We start from the raw sequence: 21,504 nt of genomic DNA, 5'->3' as shown, positions 1-21,504 counted from the left end.
TTAAGCCCACTTGACCCGAGTGCCTTATACAATATACAGGATGCTTGGTATAAATTAATTGCTTTGATATTCTTTTGTGAATTTTATTAAAACGTGACTACTTTAAATATAAGTGCGTAAAATAAATGACCAATGAATGTGAATTTAAAATAACTAGTTCTCTATGATTAAATTGGACTCAACATAATAAGAGAATATTTTTACGGTTTAAAGTGTATTTACAAATTACTTTGTGTATCTGCCGGGCTGATTTGTGAATTTAAATCATCCAGGGCTCTAGCAAAACGCATACAAAAAATTAACTAAAATTGGTCCATTCGTTTAAGAGGAGTTCAGTGATATACACAGTTATATATAAAGATATATCGGAAAGATGTTGCTTACTTGACCAGTAAAACAGGCTGACATCGACGTTTATATGAATGTACAAAAACTAAAATCGTAATGCCATTTTCGTTTTAGCGTTCTAGAAAATTCGCTTAAAAGACTAGAAATATTATTTTCAGGTAAAAGATGCCTTGGCCTAAATCTAGTCGGCAGGTGGAGGCAATTAGTCCCTGCTTGTATTCTTCGTAGAAAGACGAATTCGATATAGCTTCACGAACCCCAGGAGATGCCAATTTGGGCATTATTGTATATTATAACAGTAATATTACCTTTTCTAATTGTGCAGTGTACCACAACTGATAAGAGACAGATTGAAACTGATTTTTTATTGAGGACATGAAATTGTCGGACCAGAAATCCTATTCAATTAATCCGAATGCAAATCTGTAATTTTTTTTAATAAATAAGCTGTTTAGCGAGCCCAAGCCGTAAGAAACTTGAAGATTTGATCTAAAAAATTAATTTAAACACTCAGGTTTTTAAATATATATTCAATTAATTTTTAAATAAATAAGCTGTTAATCGAGCCTAAGCCGTAAGAAACTTGATCTGAAAATTAAATGGAATCCCGTAATTTTCGTTCCTATATAAATTTAAACAGACACGTTTTAAATCAATATTCAATGTTGTAAAGAGTTAGTAATATTTTACTAAATATCCAGGAAATAATCACCCTGTGAACTAAGTGACCTTATGAGGTCACGGGTCTAAGTTAAGAGCCTATCGAATCTTCACGAGTATAATTAAATAATTTGCACTAACTCGATGTAACGTCAGTCTCGATCGCAACACTAATTCGTTCGCGCGCATTTGATATAATTAAGTTCACGTTATTTTCCTCATAGATTAGATTAATTATAAATACTCTAACTATAATTTCCATTGCACACTGCGAAGCTGCGAACAACCTGTATACGATTTTTTTCGTTATTTCGGCGCCATCTTGTTTTCTATTTTTTGTGTCGAAACGTCAGTAATCTTTCTCGTTTTAACTTACGTTTCGCTCTTTTGTTCAAAAATTTTAATTGCGATAACGTTTTATGCAAGTTTGACCTGAATCTGAGTGGTTGGTGAGTAAATACACGTATTACTTGTTATGTAGTCGATTTCGGTGTTATGGCAAAAAGCGACAATGGATTGGCACACAACTTATCTGGTTAAACTTAATGACGTCATTTATCTCTGATTGCATACAGGTATCAGTATCTGAACTTGAAATTCGAACAGGTTTATGCTTAGTTTGAAATTTAATTCTTGATTGATTTTTGAATTTCATAAGATCGTAATCCCGTGTTTACTTATGTTTGAGCATAGAAAGCTAAGATAATAACAATCAAATATCTACGTCTTCTCTTTAATAGTTTTCTACAATTTCTAGACTTCAACTTATATAGAAAAATAAAGCATTTTATTTCAATTAACTTATACTATTGTATAAGTAAGGCTGTTTATTCCTGTGTCATCAATATCAAATCCCGTAATTTCTGCCTGTACTGTACTGTACTGTGTGCCTTCAGCTGTTTCTTTAATCTCGTCCGTCCTCCTATATTGTCATCATATTTTTCATTTTAAAGGGCTCCAGTTGAATACTTTGTTGTCCAACATTTCTGTTCCTTATAAATCTAGTTAAAAAAATTCTGCAAATGCCTAATGAGAAAAGGTAAAAATCTCGAAAGTCCAGTTCCTTTAATCGACATTTACCGAAGGACTTGCATACGTAGATAGTGTAGTGATTCAATGAATCGTATAATATTTTTTTGTCAATGTGTTACGGAAAGAATTCATCCAAAAAGTAGAGCGACAAAATTCCTATTAATTGATTATTTTTATGTACCTATTGTTTTGGAAATATTTATAAATATACGCAACCTATCATAGCGTCCAGTTCCAGACAACTTTCTCTTCCAGGGCCTGTACTTTGTAACTTTTAAGAGTGACAGTGATCCCGACATTTTTGTGTGCAATTTCGCTATATTTCTTTCGATACTCGTAGCTCTGGAACTTCTACATTCAACTTGTATGGATGCACAGAGACTCGACATTGAAATCGCAATCGTTTCTGGGAGTTACAGAGTATCGATAGGAAATGCATCCACAAGCCTTGCCTCAGGCCAAGGCTTAGATGCCGTTAGGTCTTATTTCTACATAGACATCAATATTGAAGTAATTTATTATTTTGTAGGAAAATAAACCGAGGCTGTATTTCATTATGGATATATAAACAATGTGCTTCCCGTTTGGATGTAGCACGTCATTTAAACTGCTAAGGCTATTTGTTAAGCAGAAGTCGAAAGTTCGTTCCCAGAAGAAGTATAAAAGTTTTGGTGGAAAGGAGAAACTTAATGTGAAATGGCGTCGACAACGTTAATATGGTGAGTACTAATTTATAATAAGAATATTGTCTAAAAAGAAACATTTTACAATACTCGTTCTGCAGTCTCCTCCGAGATACGTAATTTACTTTTTATTGAATGCATTGTCCTCCATTCAATTCCCGGCCCGGCCCTGTTATATGCGCAAACAAGTCATCTCTGTTTGTAAAGAAAAATTATAAACAAAACAATTCTAGAAATGTTTCTTTTATTTTTTTACTTTTTTTGACTAAAAATACTAACAGAGTTAAAAGATATGATATATTGTTAGATAACTGAACCTAATCAAAAGTTATAATGTAATTTTAAAACAGTTAATATAACAATATTGTTGTTGTTAATCTGTCTTCCGTACTTCTTGTCTAGGTCGGTAGACAGATTAGCATATCGAACAGATGAAGATCGATTTAAAAGTACAAAAGATTTTTCTAACAATACTAAAATTATTTCATTTATACGGATTAAAGGTCTGCAAAACTTTTTTATGTTGCCCTCAAAAGTTGCAGGGGATGTGGGACTTGACTCTCACCAGAATCTGCTATTTAGAGACTGGGTGAGCAATAGCCACTCAAAACACCTCGATTAGTTCCGACCAAGCGGCGTTACAGAGACTAAGGGGTCACCCTCTCATTCTACCAAGACAAAGCCTGCAAATCTGTGGATAGACAAGAAAAAACTAATAATATTAAGGCTAAAAGGTTCATTTACCTATGGCTAGTGAACTCAACTCATGGCCTTACATTATAGGTTCAATTCGGTCGATTTAAAGTATTTGTCATTTTTTAGTAGGTAATATGCGGATTACATTTTCCAAAGAAATATTGCGTTTACGTTTTATTGACAAAGGTTAATTGTGTGCGCGAGGCTTTAACTGATCCCATATACCGCCCCTCTGTTTTTTTATTTAAACGGATAAACCGAATTCAGTTAAAAAGTATCCAAATTTAAATAACCTCGAACCCTTGTTATAACCTCTTCGGAGACAAAATGGCGTTTGTGTTAAACGATTTGTTTGTTTTTACTTAAGATTTATGTTTAACGTGGTCAGTTTGAAATAATTCTGCGTTACATTGACTCCTCTGGTTCTGTCAACCAAAATGTGTCTTGGTCTCCGAAATGAGAAACTCAGCGCTCTCTGTTCTATACCAATTCATTCAAACAGCCTCTCATGCATTTTCTGTCAGGCGCGATAAAATAGGGGCGTCTGTGTTGCTCGGTCCCTTTAATTTAAAATTTTGTTTTAGTCGTTTAATCGTTTAGCGTTTGTATAGAACGTGTAAATCTTTTAACGATGAATGAACCAAACGCAGTCGTATACTACTGGATTGAATATATATAAGATTCTCGTGTTTGTAATCAAACTTCTCTGAAAGGGCTTGACCGATTTTTATTGGTCCGAGAATAGGTTGTTATTTTTGAAGTGAAACTTCGTTATCGTCGATAAAAATTTACCGTCACATTTTTCGGTTACGCACCATCTTTTTCTTGTCCCTACCACGGTTGATTCCAAGGCAGAAGTAATAAAAATATATAATAACGATAACAATGATGGTAATAATTATATTACATTTAATAAAATTCCGTAATAATGTTAGTTGTAATAAGGTAAAATAATTGTATTATTTGTAATCATGTCTATGATAATAAAAGCATTTTGTTAAACTTTATCTAATTTAACTTTATTTAACCAATTTCTTTGAAGTTGCATATAGTAGATCATTTTTCGAAAACTAAGGTCATAAGGAAGTTTCACTTCTTACGTATGTACACTAGTACACGCACACTTTTTTATTTTTATACCTAACTAAGTGGTAAGGTACCTATCCCAAAAATAGAAAAATATATATTTTAAACAAATAAATGTTTGTTTAATGTTAAGGCAAAAAAATTAAATCCTTTGAAAAATTCACCTTTCTACAACCAACCACCATATTATTACTAACAAAATATTTACTAAAACTTTTGCCAGCTAAAATCTAATGTTAAACAAAACGTTTCTTTGTTTCATAAACTTTCATTCAAAATTTGTTTGAAAAAGATTGCTTATGTCATAAACCATTTTTATAGCTAAATATTATTATATTATGTAATATGCACTGTATACGTAATCACGATATGTCCTCGCATACCGAAGATTTATATCGCATGTGAGTCATTTCGATTACTCAATAAATAGAAATTTCTTGTTATCTTCATTCGGTGATATACGGTTCCTTGTTCGATCATCATTTAGCTTAAACACAGCGAAAAAAATACACGCACTTGTAAAGTATATGACCATATCTTCCTCTGATTATCACGGCTTATAAAACGTACTTTAATTCTGCGGGTTTTAATCACCGTTGTCCTCCAAAAGGGTTTTCATATGTGCTATTACCTCTTGCTCGTTCGCTAAAGGAAAACATCGTTAGAGAACCGGCAAGCTAGACTGTCACGGACACAGAACGCTGATTAAAATGATGACAAGTACATATTCAAAAAATAAAGGCGGGGTAGAGCAGTGTTATCCAACCATTTTTGTGTATACCCCATATAAGGCTTTCCCCTTATGCTCATGTAATAAACATATTTTCAATATTAACAATTGAATTGTTCAATTGAAAAGAAATCACAAGGAAATTGTTAACGAAACACAGTAAGGCAATTTTCAAAACATATAATTGAAAACGTTCATTTTCGAATTGCCCCCTGTGGGGCGTCGGCTCCACGTTGGATAATACCGGGCTAGAGGTTGTAGCACCGCTGTTACCAATAATATTTCTAACCCCGTCGATATGATACGTTATATTATGTACTTCGAATCAAGATTAAATTTAAAAAATACTTAGTGGCGCCTTTTTAAGTCTGGATCTCAGATTTTTATATCTGTTTCACGATCATTTGTCAATCTAATAGACAGATAGGTGATCAGCCTCCTGTGCCTGACATATGCCGTCTACTTTTTGTGTCCAAGCCGGGTTTCTCACGATGTTTTCCATCACCGTTCGTGCGAATGTTACGTGCACATAGAAAAAAAGTCACAGTTCACTGATGCACAGTTGGGGATTGAACCTACGACTTCAGAGACGAGAGCCGCATGCTGAATCCACTAGGCCAATCAAGATTGTAGCTTAATATTCTACTTGGCCTAGGATACGCGTTCGCGCACGAACGGCTGGCATAATGGTACGGGCTCACCACGAGTAGGACTTTAATCAAATCTTTGTTACTATCTAATAAGTTTTATATACGAAAGCCATTTTTTCAGTTCATAAGAGTTACAGTTAATGAGAGTAGGTGGGCTCGCAAGTGCGTTGCTGGCCCAAGAGTTGGCATGATCTTTTCTTAAAGGATGCTGCATCGTAAAGCGTAACGTTTAATAAATTTAAAATTGTTTAATAAAATTTAATCTCCAATAGCATAGCAACGAAATAGTTATATTCAACTTAAGAAAATAACATGCAAAAACTATTATTATATTTATTAATTAAGTAATTTATCTAATCATTAATATACGAGTATATTGTCGACATACCTAACTTCAAACACCGGATACAAGAAAGTCATTGAACTAATTAACGTTTTAATTAATAAAAACGATAATTACGATTAATTATAATGCGACGAAATCCATAGGATTAAATTATTGTGTTTGTGAATGACGATATTTTTATTTCTCGATAGACGCGATTTCGATATTTCTGCAACTTTCTACAGTTTTTTTATTAAAATTTACTTCTATTAAGGATAATTTTATAAACAATTCCGAGTTAACTACATTAAAAAAAATATTTCAATATACCTATCAATCTATATCTCCCCTATCTATATATAATACAACCTATATGGAAATGCATACTTATATCTATTAATCCTATATAAAACTTAAACTGCTCCTTAAATTGGACAGATTATGTGGATATGAATTAATTTTCCTAGACAGATACAACGTTTGTTTGTATTATAACAAACATACATACTTAGAAGTCTTACAACTGTAAACAACTTTTTTACAGTCTAAGTACTAACAACATAATAATACCGAAATTAGATTCCCAATGGGGTCAACCACCTATTGACCGCAATACGGGACCTAATGAGCTCCAAATATCTTTTATTCGGGCAATTGAAGTTCTCAAATCCAATTTGTTTAGGGCAGAGGTCTCTAGTGTCAAATGGGAGCTGTTTTGAATATGCTTAGAAATCGATTTATGCAAACAAAGGATCGTGATGCCGCTTTCGAATATTATGAAGTCTTGGAGACTGAATCTCGAAGATTGTTGGATTAGCGAGAATGCAGTATTGGAGATTTCTGTCGTTTATTATGTACATGATTTGATTCTAACGAAGTATGTGTTCCAAGCGACTCCTCAATGATAATTCAGTGTTTGTATGCCGCGCTTTACCGCAGTGTAACAGTCATTTTTAGAACATGCATAAGGCCTGAGGATTTATTTTGTTAGGTGAACCAGCTGCCTTTTGTTGCAGGTCAACCCTAGTTTCGGCAATACATATACTAAAATTGGAACTATACAGAGAAGATTAGCATGGTCCCTGCGCTAGGATGACACACGAAATTGTGAAAAGTTCCACATTTTTATGAGTAGGTAACCTCTGTCCCTAGAGGCCGCTAACTTCCACAATGGAGCCAAAGTTTCTTGAGATGGTTGTTTGTAACAACGCTGTTGCCTTGTGATTCTTCTTCTTTTATTAATGTCGACTTCGATAATCCAGAGGTGGCAGATGGTGAGTCCTTGGTTGGTGTTTTTAAAATTCAAAGCAAACAAGGAAGTTCGAGAAACCGGTAGATTCACCTTCGGCCTATCGATCCATTTACTTTCTGTGGTGAGTTGGGTGAGACACAGAGTTGAGGAGTGTTCGCCTTGGGACGGCTCTCACTTGGTCTTTGCTGATAGTATTGTTGGCAATATGTTGCTTCCACTAATTATTCAAAGCATGGTGGAAGCTAACAATGACGGTCGCTGGAATGCCATCCAGATTGTTGGTGAGGCCGTTATGAATCAGAAAGAGAATGCGGAGCATCAGCGTGAAAATTATTCAGATGCTCCGCCGGAAAGGAAACGGCGACGTCTGTCCTAAGATGAGGTTTTGTAGATTTGTACGTGGGAGAAGTCACGATGTTATTGTGGCATTCGCGTACGGATAGGGCTCAGCTGTTACCTGCTTATTTTTCCTTTTTTATGAGTTTTTAAGGCGTATTATATTTACTTCTACGATTTTTTGTTCGAGATTTTTACTTAGTTGTGAGCTGACGACAACAAACATTATACAAAAGAATATACAATTTTTTTCTATAAATTCTGATATCATTACAAAATTTAAAATGAATGTGATGTGAATAATTATAAAAGTCTATCAATTATGCTATTCAAATTATCAAAACTAAGGGCTGAAGCAGTTAACACTATGACATTTTCTTGAAACACTTCACATAGATCTATGAAACGTAAGCTGACAGAGTCGGCGCTGGTTATGTGTCACTTGTAATAGCGATGGCCATACCAATGCTTTTCGAATATTATGTCGAAATCCTGTGACCGATACAAAAACATAATTATCGGAGTCGGGATCAAAATTGGGAGTTCAGAAACGATCCATAGTGTCACCGCTTGTTTGTCAGATTGGTGTATTAACTGTCATTTATAATATCGTTTTTATGTACTTTACAATTATTTTCTTTAAGAAGTGTTTTTGGATATTATGTATTGTTCTGTTTACTTATTTATTTATTTACGGCCCATACATGGCCAAATTTTAACGAAAAATATTTTATTACTAAGCCACCTTTACAAAATCCAATACCAGTTATAGCTTGTTGTAGGAATATAAAACTCAAACAAATTAATTTTCAGGATAACACTAACCGTAGTTCAGCTTGGCAGCACCATGTATGTAAACGAAGTCTACCAATACAATGGCTTCTGTTTAGACGTGTTAATCAATCAGATGAATGCACTACAAAAGTTGGACAATTGTACGGTGATTTTGGGGGACCTAAAGTTACAATTGCAAAGAACGAGGCCACGTGACTACGTGAACGTCAGTTTTCCTAAATTAAAAGAGGTGAGTCTACTCAATTATTTTTAGTTCCTAATATTACGTTAGGGGGAGCTGTGTTACTACTCGTCCATCGATGGCTTTTTCTTGAACGTATCACGAGCTCGTAAGGTGAAGGAAAACATCATGAGGTAACGGGCATGGTTTATAGATATCTGAGGCCAAGACCACTGCTCTTTTTCTTAATTGTAGTATGATCCACTAATGATAATAAGATCTCCAGGATAAAGAGTGCGTGTCTATAGGACAAAAGTGGACTCATTACGCACATATTCCACAACGCATCAATTTTTCTTACAAACACGAAATGGCGAAGTTATAATTTTTGAGTCAAGATCTTCAGTGGAATTTACTAGACACAAAATCCCTGAAGAAGGAGATATCAACTACTAGGTTAGAGTGTTCCCGACACTGATGACTTAATCCCTCATGTCTCAACTCAAGATAAACCATCCCAATTAAAAAAATAATAATAAACGTTGTAACGTTTTTAAACTAAATAAACACCTTCAACTGTGTAATGCATTTAACTAAATGTTAAAATATGTAGCTAATATCATAGTATATGTATGACTGATTTATTAATAGACTGTATTTATAATTACCAGGCAAAAAGAAAATTTTCTTTTTAAAGTTATACGCGCCGGAGGTAAATAAATTTCGATATAACTTCCGTCCCAAGAATGTATTGCGGTTAAGGAATTGGCAGTAATATTACTTTATTGCGAAGTTATGAGATTCGACGGGCCCATAATATGAATATTATGCTCTGCTTGTGAACTAGGGATATATATTAATATTATAAACATATATCGTGGGTTTCAATAAAAAAGAAGAGTGATACTGAATTCCCACCTTATCATGGACGATGGACAAAGTAAAAGTCTAGATTTTCCAATTGAGATAACTGGCATATACTAAGTACTTACCAGTACTAAATTTCTAAAGTGTCTATAACAAATAAATCAATGGCGCTACAAGCTTTTTAGGTTTGGGCCTCAGATTTCTCTATCTTTTTCATGATAGTGTGTCAATCTAAGGCAAGTAGGTTATCTAATTTAAGAGGTCTAAGGCAAGCCGTTTCCTTCACCGTTTCGTACCGTTAAAGGCGCTCATAGAAAAAAAGTCCATTGGCGCATAGCCGAAAATCGATTCTACGACATTTGGGATGAGAGTCGCATGCTGAAGCCACTAGGCCAGCACTGCTCAAAGAGGGTACATACTAAAATGGATCATGTAAAAATAGCTTCCTACTACTAGAATACAAAATAATTCAAAAATTGGTATTAAATATAATCACCTTTATTTAAAAACGTGAAATAAAATACCGTTTGCCATGGTTACCAATTTTTGAAAGGGCGTAATAACGGAGACTAAGATCTCTTTCCAAATCAATTCAATTTCAATAAACTTTTATTATTTATTGTATTTGTATAGACATAACCTCTATGCAATAATATATTTTATTAACTTAGAAGATGTGGGGACCGACCATGCACAATGAGTTCTGTCTATGTCCGAAATTTATACTCCCGCGTATGAAGGAAAACATCGTGAGGAAACTTGCACGGGAAAAGTGGCTTGTGTTAAGCACAGACGGCTGATCTTCACTGATCACTTACAGAAATATGAAACCATGACCTAAAAAAAAGTTTGTAAAATTGCGCTACTGATTTCTTTATATTTTTTATTTATATATTTTCTGTATCATACACATTTATCCAAAGCCCGTTCATATGAAAAAATTAAATCAGATTTTGTTCGTACGATTAATCGTGAAAGGAGCAACTGTTTGATCTTGATACTTTCATCGATAAAGGTGAACGATTTTTCAAAGCGTTTAAAACGTTGATCCATTTAGTTTTATAAATCGTTTCCAATCCAGACGAAATGTGCATTGGAAATGTTAAAGTTAGCTTCTAGATTTCCTGATAGGTTTATTGTCGGATTTGAGCGGATGAAAATACTAAGGGTCCAATGAATCGGAACATAGCGGAAATTGGGCTAAGCCGGTACTCTGTGTACTCAATCTTAAAGCGATTTAATGAAACTCGTAGACTGTTGTGTTCTAGACAGGAGAACGCTGTGAAATTGGAGAGGTTTTAGTCATATTAATGCATGGGGTAGTTCGGTTATTGGATAAATGGACAAGGCGAGTGAACAAGCCTTTTATATAACTGAAGTAGTGATCTGTCTCTTTTTTATCAGACACACATGAAAGAGACGAAACAGTACATAAGTAGATCAATACAAAGTTCATTCATTTAATCATATTTATAACTATGTAAACTTACAAAATCAAGATTAAAAAAAGAAAGATCTAAATTTACGTTCCTAAATCCCAAAGTTTAAGCATATATAGTCCCTTTTTAGGAAAAGGGCTTGCCAGATCGCGTTTGGCTACTATGTATTAAAAAGAACTCTTCGCCACTCTTTTTAATCGCCATGTTTTGCTTTACAAGGCCACTGTAAAAATTTCGCCACTTTTCTCTTGACATGTAGAATCAAAATGTCATAATAATAAAGTAACAGCAGTTAGCTTTGCTTCAATTGAAGTTATAATTATTTCTTACGTGACGTGACTGTCATGAAAAAAACATCACTTCTGCAGTGTAGTGGTTGTGGCTGGTAAACGAATCCTTGCTCTCGAAAGCAGGGTTTTCTTGCAAAACATAGGTCAATGGTACGAACCCACGAAGCCAGCGATGTATGTCAAGATCTGCAAGAATAGTCTAGGATAATATCATAATTGTTTTCGTAAGACTGAATTATTATTTTACATCACCGCCTTTTATCTAACAGTCAATATATATAGCATAAGTTTTACGTATTAAAAGTAAATAAGTGAATTTCTTTAAAGATTTCTTGTTACAGGTGACAGGCTGTGTTGCGATTTATGGGGCCTCAGGTTTGGAGTCTGTGGGCGGGCTCTTTCCAAACCTAATGAGGGTGCGTGGGAATACACTGATTAATAACTACGCTCTCATCATCAGTAATATGCCAAGACTCAGAGAGGTATTATTTACACTATTCTTATGTCAAAGTTTGTACGTTTCGGGCGTTATATAGATTCTGAAGGCCTCGTGTCCAGTTATACAGTGAAGTTAGAACCCTGGTAGGATTATATATTATTTATCGCAATATTTTATATTTATACAGTAAGGTTTACACGTTTTAAATATCCGATGATTACTCATAGTGCCGTCAAGGTCACTCGGAATAGCGGGATTGGACCTGTATGGTAGTATCATAAGAACTGTTACGCTCTTTTTAAAAATATTCTTGGGTATTGGGTTCTTTTTGTAAAATAGAGGGCAAACGGGCAGGATCTGATGTTAAGTGAAACCGCTGGCCATATACACTCTTAATGCCAGAGGACCCGCGAGTGCGTTGCCGGCTTTTTCGGAATTGGTACGCTCTTTTCTTAAAGGACAGGTACCGTTGATTCCAATTAAGAGGTAATGATTTAAAATTCTTGTTAATCCTCGTATCACTACGGTTGAACAGTTATCTAATTAACGCTAAGCTCATTGCCTTTTAGTTATAAAAGTTTCTTGATACGAGTGTCTTTCTACGAACTTCAATTTTGGAGTAGAGAGGCCGTGATACGTGCACAAACGCGTATTAGCGATTTAAATAGGCAATCGATAGACAGGTTACCTTAGAACTGGTGATTCTTTGCTTACCGTATTCGCAATACATTTATGAAAATATAATGTATGTATACAAAAATAGTGGTAAGTTTACTAGAATAGAACATACGCAAAATGTTTATACTCGGAACAAACGCAGGCTGCAGTTTCCCCGTACTAGACTATCTAAAGTGAGACTTTTTTGGAAAAAGGAATACTCTTCTTTAATAAAATCCCAGAGGCTCTTTTATCTCTGCCTTTTAATAAATTTAAGAAATGTGTTAAAGAAAAGCTGTGTAAAAAGGCTTACTACAAAGTTAACGATTATCTAGTTGATAAAAGGCCCTGGGACTAGTGCTAGACAGAATACTTCTAATTAATTTGCGATATTTGTTTTAAAATAAGTGTTGTTTGATGATTTGCTATTTTAAAAGAGTACCGAGATTTTTTTACTCTGGCTTTTTCTCTCGGCCTACACCCTCTGTCTTCTTTGCCGATGAGTAGGGAGGTCTACCTATTCAAATTTAATGACGTGGAATACGTGATACCTGTATCTCATGCTCCATAATAAACATATTTTATTTTTATTTATTTAATCCATCGAGGAAATGCTGTATTACGTGTAATGTATTACGGACACTCTGGCACAGGGAACTTTACTAAATAAATTTATTTTAGTGTTACATTTATTTATTTTATATTATTAATTTCAAGTGTTGCTAATTGCGTCTGTAGCGACATCTACAATCAGTACGATGAGACGTGCTAGCAACTTATTCCAACCACTAAGCCTCTCTTGTAGGTATATATTTTAATTGTATTTTTACATACATTTTAGATAAAAGAGTTTGTAACACATACCGTTGATACAGTATTATGTATGAGGGGGGAACTTGAATAAATAAATAAATACACTTTTGCGACCTTAGCCACTGGTACGACTCGGCGAGAATCCTAATAGGTTGGATAAACAGTACATCAGCAGTTACTATACATATATAGTCTAAGTTATTAAATTCTATTACTTTTTTTTAGTTTTAATAAATAAACAAACTATGTTAAGTTATTGTTCGTATTGTGCCAGCTTTGTCAAAATTTGCATTTTTCAGATAGGCCTCGCAAATCTACTTAAAGTGGACAGAGGTGGAATTATAATCTGGCCAGGTCCTCTCACCTGTTACGTACATTCTGTAGATTGGAGGGCAATCGCACCGAATGCAAGACACGTACTAACTGGAATTGACGTATACAACCCATGCAAGACCTTACCTTGTTCCTGTACGGATAATTCTACTACTAACTTCTGTTGGAATAATATGTAAGCAAAACTACAATTTTTTTCTAATAATTTGATAACAGCTAACAACGGACCTAAGAGTGAGTCTAAGTGCGGAAACTGAGTCCACATACCATAATAACTAATCTGCCTTAATTTTTTTTTTAAAGTGAATGTAATTGTTTGAGAAATAAAGTATCTTTTAACTTTAAAATCTTTCATATTTGAATAATTATAATTATTCATTTGAATAAATTTTAATATCAGTAATTCGTTTTATTTTATGTTTCTTTGGTGGATTACACGAAATTCACTTAACTTAACAGATAATTACAGGAATCATTTACTACTTTAACAAAATATTCTGACAAAGATACTTCACGAAAAGTGATTATTAGGAATTTTCCGAGTATAGAAAATACATATATGATTTCTCGCCAGCCCTCACAACCCTCACAACTCTCTCAAACCTACGCATGCAAGCGTAATAAAAAATAAAGGTTATTTTTTCGCGACATTTGTTTATATTGATATAATCATTGATGTTTATTCTACTCAAACCAAAACAGCCTAAAGTGAAAACGCTTTCATATTGAGATCAAATTTCTGTCTTGGTATTTTTTTATAAGCACGTAGGTGAGATTGATAGTGGTCATACAGAATTTTTTAACAATCAAAGAAAACGTTACCCAAGCTGCTCTGTTGTTTCGTGCATTCATGCGATGCCTATGACATTTTGATGATATTTTTCAACTATGTGTTATCTCCTCAGTATTATATAATAGGATATATTTTTCAGGAAATGTCAGCGCTTCCTCGAAGGTCCCGAGGCGGAAAGATGTAACCCGGAGTGTGTCGGATGTCTCAAAAGAGATGGATCTATTTGTTCGCTCTGTCGATATTATACGTATCGAAATAAGTGCCTCAACACGTGTCCGAACGAGACGTAAGTATACCGAAATCAAAGTGTCAAAGTGTGTTTTCTTATAAATAAAATAATAAAAATTATTTAATTCAGACCATTAGTCCATATATTGTTAGTAGAGTAACTTGGCCATATTGTAACTGAGCACCTGAAAAACAATGCAGATATTGAAAGTCCGCTGGCACAGTTTAAGGTAACCTTGTTTAAGGCATTTTGCCTATAACTTATAACTATGTAAGCAAAATTATTAAAACATTAATTCATAAATCTACGTTGATTCGAGGCACCAGGTACATGGGCATGTATATGAACCCAGTGTCTCAAAACAGCACATTCGGGTTTCTTAGCTATAACCATCAGGATATTGTTAGTACTCGCACGAACCCCACGCATCAGTAATGCTGTCCGTTTGCGGATGATTGAAGAAAAGTCATCCACGTGTGCATCCGCAAACATACCTGATGGGCTACAGTACCGCGAGAGCCGCAACAACATCCTGAAAGCATTATTATATTGCACTAGGAGAGCATTGTATGCCCGCCGCTTATATCCAACCCACAGGGCACATGTATAAAAGGACTGGCAAAACGCCTTAAACAAGGTTACCTTAAACTGTGCCAGCGGACTTTCAATATCTGCATTGTTTTTCAGGTGCTCAGTTACAATATGGCCAAGTTATTTGAACTCAGTAACCCTCTTCAGTGGAACACCCCCGAGCGTTACTGGTGACACATAGGTCGGGTTTTTCTTTGCCTGCCTTAAAGACGAGCAGTTCACTTTTTTTTAACATTGTAGCGGAGCCCGTGAGATTCCGCGTATCTCTCACAGATGGACAACAATCGCCGGAGAGCACCGACTGATGGGCTCTGAATATCATCGAGCAGCTGACACGTGCGCCACTAAGTGCCTCGATCAGCTCATTTGTATACAGGTTGAATAGCGCCAGTGAGGTTTAACCCCCTTGCCACCCCGCATTCCAACCTGTACTCTTCCGACGGTGTGTTTGACCATCTTATCTGATTGGTCTAAATATTATTAATTATAGAATACGGTTTTGAAACATGAAGAGATCGTGTCACATGCTTTTGCTGGTTAATTTTTAATAAATAGGAGGGTAAACGAGCAGGAAATGTTTAAAATAAAACTATCTAAAACTGTACAAATGTTTTAAACTCAGTAAGAAACCGGTCGTTTTAACGTATTGAGTTAAAGATGGATATTTTTCTTCTACAGTCGTACGTCTTTTGTTTCCGAAAAAAAAGATTATATAAATTCGTAGTATTCGAACTCGACATCGGATATCCAAGTCAAATCCTGAGTAATGGGTCTGTATCGATTCTAAATGAGGTACTTAGTTTTGCTTGTTTTCAGTCTCTTTGTTTTCTTTTGTGTAATTACGTGTATTGAATTTCGTGATTCTTAATACTGAATACTAGCTTCTAAAGGGCAATATGGGATTGTCATTATCACAGAGAAATTGGCTAGATTTTCAATAAATAAACTAAAGCTTAATGTGGATTATGTCTTCACTCTTAAAGTAGCAAGAGGCAAAAAATAATCTACTAATATTCACTATCTACTAAAAAATCTAATCTTCCAAGTTTAGCTTACTAGTAGTGATTTATGGTACAGATTTTTATTTAGTATTTATTTTCTTTGGTTAACATAGCTTTTACACATTGAAAGAAAACAATTTTTTAACCGGATTAAAGCTATTTGTATTATTATAAACATATAATTATTTTACATAATTTTAAATTTCGCGTGCTTTACAGCGTGTGTCACGGTGACGGTGAGATTTTTATTAGTTAAATGTTCGTATCACAGGTTCAGTTTTGATCAACAAAGCTTTTTATAAGTTTGATGATTATTTAAATGATCCCTAATCCTTGTCAATGAATGAAATAATTATGGCTCGGCTCTGCCTTACAAACAATTTGTATGACAGAAAACTTGGCGATGAAAAAGAGTGGCGGAGGTCTTGCCAGTTCTTCTTGCCCACTCTACGCCCTTGACTTACGAAATTTTAACATCTTTTCTGTTGATGTTCAGAAGTGTGCTTTATCAATAAAACAAATAATCAAGTAAATATTTACTCCCGAAGATATGTCTTATAAACTTCATTTAATCACAGAAAATACTGATATGGCTAGCCATTCTAGTATTTATCTGTTTTCCTCATTGTGTTTGTCACAGAGATGGCTGTTGCTCATTCACTAAATATACAATAATTTTTCAACACTACAACCCTATATGTCTTGGCCTTGCATGCATCTATTTCTTAGATAATTTTCGTAACAGCCAAGTAGCATGCTAGTTTTCCAACGAAGTTTACATTTCCGTACGACCCAGTGTTAATTACGAATATAAAATGAAAAGTCCAATTGCACGGCCGAGATTTGAACACAGAACATCAGGGTTGAAAATCTAATTGGAACACTGGTTTTGACTAGTAATCTTGTTTTTAATTTATTTTATTATTATTTATGACTTAAGATGTCATGTGGAAAATTTATTTTATTATTATTAATGACTTAAGATGTCATGTGGAACATGGTGTAATGGTTGCAGCTTCTTACAAATGTTGCTTAAAAAAACACTTGGCGATAAAAAAGAGTGGCGGAGAGTTTATTGCCAGTTATTTTAAATCGTTTAGAATTGAGATCATGCCATCGAAAGTTAACTTTAATTGGAAGCGCAATAAAATCTTTTTTTTATTTGCGCAATTAATGCTTTTCATATAATAATCAATCGTTGTCTTTCACCACCGTCGCGGAATGTAAATCCAGTTTCAAATATATTTTCTACTTGCTTGCTTTTTGAGACAGTTTAACTGTATTGTGTTTAGAAAGTTGCATCATCAAAGAAAAGCTAGATAATCACCCGTTATTAAAAGTCTAATCAACAGAACTAATCCAATTGACTTCTTACAAAGCTCGGTTCAGTATTGTATTGTTACCTTTTCTTTTCTCCAACAGAATACCCCTAACTGACACTAACTACTGTGTAACAAAAGATGAATGTACACATTTGGAGCGCTGGCCGTGGAACAATAGGTGCGTCTCCGAGTGTCCACAAAACCACATCAAACATACTAACGGGACAACAACCTGTGTGCCATGCGAGAATTGTAATTTGGTATGTCTTTATCTAGTTCTTAATTCTATTTATTATAGGCCTTATTGACAAAACTATTATTACACAACACCTTAACCTTTAACTAAAGTGCTTATCTATTTTTTTTATCACAACGTACACATAATAGAGATACAAAAGAAGAGACGCAAAAGACTTAAGCATGCATAAATTAAAACTAAATATATAAATTAATTTTGATACTCTATTACCAATACTTAAAAGGCCGGCAACGCACTTCCGAGCTTTCTGATAATGTGTCCAAGGGCGGTGGTATTATTTAACATCAGGTGAGCCACCTGCCCGTTTGCCTCCTGTTACATTAAAAAATAATACCCTATATTAATATATGAATTATATTTCATATTTTGTTGACTATTTCTCTTTGAAGCAAGCTGCGAAGTCCATTAATACCATTATTTTATGTGAAAAATACGTATTAAAAAATATATTTATACGTGTCAAAGTGATCCGACTTAAGATTATAGTGATTTATTTAGCCAAAGCCTTTGCGAGAAAGGTGAGCAGGTCCATAAATTTTCAACTTTCTCCTTTAACCCCTAAGAAATCTAAAAAAGATTTTCTATTTTTAATATAACCGATGTATTACAATATCTGTAATAAACCTCTTATGTAAATGACAAACAAGCTTTAATATACATTTTCCATAATAAATTTTCTATTTCAGACTTGCAACAACGTAACTATACAAACATTAGCTTCGATTCAGGAAGCTGCGAGATGCGTCTACATCAAAGGCCATTTAAGTATTCACGTCAGAGCTCCTCCTGAAACTATGAACGAGCTGAGATATTATCTTAAGAGTATTCAAGAGGTTACGGATTACATTGAAATAAGAGGCTCCCTCGTCATCACGTCTTTAGATTTCCTCCCCGCATTAAAACGAATCAGAGGGGAAAATCTTTTTGGCGATAAATACAGCTTAGTAATCTACGATATGCATAGCCTACAGACATTATTTACAGAAAATGTAACACACCATTTGAAAGTTGATAGAGGATCGGTTTCCTTTTATAGAAATCAAATGCTATGTGTCAGTGAAATTGAAAAACTTGTGCCTGCATTTCCTGTATCACCTACGGAGTTAGAAATTCCTCAGGGCCTAAATGGATATAGTGGTAGCTGCGATGAAGATTTTTTCAACTTAACTATACATGTTAAAAATGAAACTAGCGTTGTAGCTAGATTTAATCCAGAATCAAATACAAGTGAGCACACGGTTTTGTATGTTAAAGTGCCATTAGGATTAAGCAATGCTATAGTTCCAGAGGTTTGTAGTGATTCAGATTGGCACGCGATTAGTATTCAGTCTACAGTAGATAAATCAATAGAAGTAGAATTATCCTCCTTAAGCCCAGCTACAAAGTATGCTTTATGTATAGAACAATTTGACCCGAAAAATGGTCGGCTTGCTCGGAGTTCAGTGAAGAACTTTTCAACATTAGTAGGTAAACCGGAACCACCGTTTATAGTAGAGTTAACTGCATCATCTTCCGAAGTAGTTGTCATTCGATGGGTTGATCATTTAGATTACCTCCCTTATATTGTAAGGTATGAATTAGATGTAACGCTTATAGATTTACATAATATTAATTATAATCATTGTACAGATTATGATTATTTTGACTGGCAAGAAGATTTTTCTGTTCATGCCAGAGTCATGAGACCACCAAAGAAATATGACAGAAGTTGTGAGTCAATGTGCGGTGTCCTATCAACGGCAACCGCTGGTGCAATGGTAGAAGAATATTTTGATGTTTGCAATATAATCAAAGACTGTCATCCCAAACCTGAGAGGCCATTTAATAAGACTGTTGGTAATTATGTACAAAACATAGCTTTAGACATAAATGGTAAGAGAAAAGACTTCCAAGTAGGTGGTCTAGCACCGTATCAAAATTACAAATTTCAGTTAAGAGCCTGCACTGCTAAAGAATGCAGCATCTCTGCTCGGAATATTGTTAAAACATTAAGAGCTATCAATGCTGATATACCAACAATAACCTTTCTTACTGCTAGCGAAAAGGGTGACGTTTATGTGAAATGGGATCCTCCTAAAACTATAAACGGGGCTGTATTGTCTTACACAGTTGAAGTAACACCTGTAATTAAATTTAATGACTATAGTTTGCTTTTACCCCATACTGTTTGTGTGTCTGGGAATATAACAAGTTTGATAATTAAGACACAAATTGCCGCTAAATATATTGTGAGACTTTGCACGAAAACTCTCGCATCCAGTTATTCTTGCGGTGTTAAAACGAAAGTTTTAGTTTCGAGTGAGGTGTACTCAAATGTGTGGTTGTCTGGTGCTATTTTTGGAATGTTTTTAAGTGTTACATCGTGTATGGTAGGGTGGAAGTATAGGAAACGTGATATAAGCGATGATATTCCTTTAGTAGACGCAACATCTATGTACCGTAATGAAAGTAAACCGCCTGCTGTGATGATGGATGATTTTGCGCCAATCTATAGCATACCAATTAGAGATACAAATTTATAAACCTACCATATGCCATAAACAAAATCAAGTATGAAAGATGTAAAAGTAAACATATTTTTGATAAATTCTGATAGTTTATTTCAGAATCGTGTCGAGCTTAAATATCTAATGCATTTATATTATTTAAAAAAATGTGCATCGTACGAAAACTTTTCTAATACTTTTGTGATATTATTGTAAAATACGGTAGACATTGTATGTAATATATTAAGGCGCTTTAAATAAACATGAACTATTTTAAATAAATAATAGTGTCTATTAATAAAAAATAATATAAAGTTTGCAAAGCAATTTCCCTGAAATTACATACGAGACCAGCAGTAAGATTCTTGGACTCCCACTAGAGCAGTGTTTCCCAGCCCTTTTTATTCCATGCTCCACTTTAGCTTTTCTAAAATTCCACCCAATGTAACCAACATACATAATTTTTAATGTTATTTTTCTTTATAAGTTTTCAAAACATATTATATAAGAATATGTTATATAATATATTTGTCTAGCTTTTCATTTTTCTTCTGCCTCGTAATTAGCTACTAGTTATATATATTAATTGTGAGTCAATTAACCTTTGGCAGAGCTTTTACATCTCTGTTTATATATATTTAATTTTAATTATAGTTGCATATTATTTTCGAGTTTTTTTTGTTAATTAATTATGCACTTATTGTACTTTACCCTCTGTAGGTGTCTGTTTTTTTATTCTCCCATATTAGGGTTGCCTGGAACAAATCGCTTGTTAGCGATAAGGCCGCCTGTTGCCTAATAACTTATGTAACCTACTTACTTTTTGGTTTTTTATTTGTATAATTATGTATATTATGGTAACGAAGTATAAATAAATAAATAGGGAACGCTACCAGTATCTTCGGAACCTTGCCTAATGGGACTCCTTTTAATAACACATTTTAGTTATTATATTTTAAGATTAGTTATTATTTCTGGCAATTGTCCATGGGCGGTATCACTTAACACCAGGTAAGCCTCCTGCCCGTTTGTTTGTTTGTTCTATAAAAAACAGGAATTCACTTCGATTATAGTTATTTATGTTTAGTAACCAAGTCTGTGAGTAGTACTCACCCCATTAAATTTAATTATAAAAAAATGATATTACAAATAATTTAAACAAATTTTCAGCCCCCCCTTAACGACCCCACATTGGGAAACACTGCACTAGAGTGTCATATCGTCGAGAAAGA

The 21,504-nt window shown here is 34.3% G+C and overlaps 1 protein-coding gene and 1 non-coding gene across 2 annotated transcripts; both read left to right on the top strand.

The window, feature by feature from the left end:
* The first annotated feature begins 2,581 nt into the window (after window positions 1-2,581).
* On the top strand, window positions 2,582-20,518 carry LOC123714549 (insulin-like growth factor 1 receptor). Its single transcript, XM_045668843.1, has 7 exons — window positions 2,582-2,759; window positions 8,612-8,822; window positions 11,691-11,831; window positions 13,558-13,766; window positions 14,524-14,670; window positions 17,628-17,787; window positions 18,473-20,518. Exons 1-7 carry the CDS (start codon window positions 2,737-2,739, stop codon window positions 20,306-20,308), a joined length of 2,727 nt encoding a protein of 908 aa, XP_045524799.1. The 5' UTR covers window positions 2,582-2,736; the 3' UTR covers window positions 20,309-20,518.
* On the top strand, window positions 7,234-7,337 carry LOC123714758. The gene has a single exon (XR_006754361.1). It is a non-coding gene; the product is annotated as a U6 spliceosomal RNA (small nuclear RNA).
* Window positions 20,519-21,504: the final 986 nt, after the last annotated feature.

The sequence above is a fragment of the Pieris brassicae genome, chromosome 9, assembly GCF_905147105.1.
Source record: "Pieris brassicae chromosome 9, ilPieBrab1.1, whole genome shotgun sequence".
Classification (NCBI taxonomy): Eukaryota; Metazoa; Arthropoda; class Insecta; order Lepidoptera; family Pieridae; genus Pieris; species Pieris brassicae.
This window is presented reverse-complemented; position numbering and strand designations above follow the sequence as displayed.

What these genes read in the sequence shown, in the direction of transcription:
- LOC123714549 (XM_045668843.1), top strand. Translation starts at nt 2,737, where the DNA reads ATGGCGTCGACAACGTTAATATG. An exon ending in ATATGCCAAGACTCAGAGAG is followed by an intron (nt 11,832 to 13,557) that starts GTATTATTTACA and finishes TGCATTTTTCAG; the next exon opens with ATAGGCCTCGCAAATCTACT. An exon ending in AACTTCTGTTGGAATAATAT is followed by an intron (nt 13,767 to 14,523) that starts GTAAGCAAAACT and finishes TATATTTTTCAG; the next exon opens with GAAATGTCAGCGCTTCCTCG.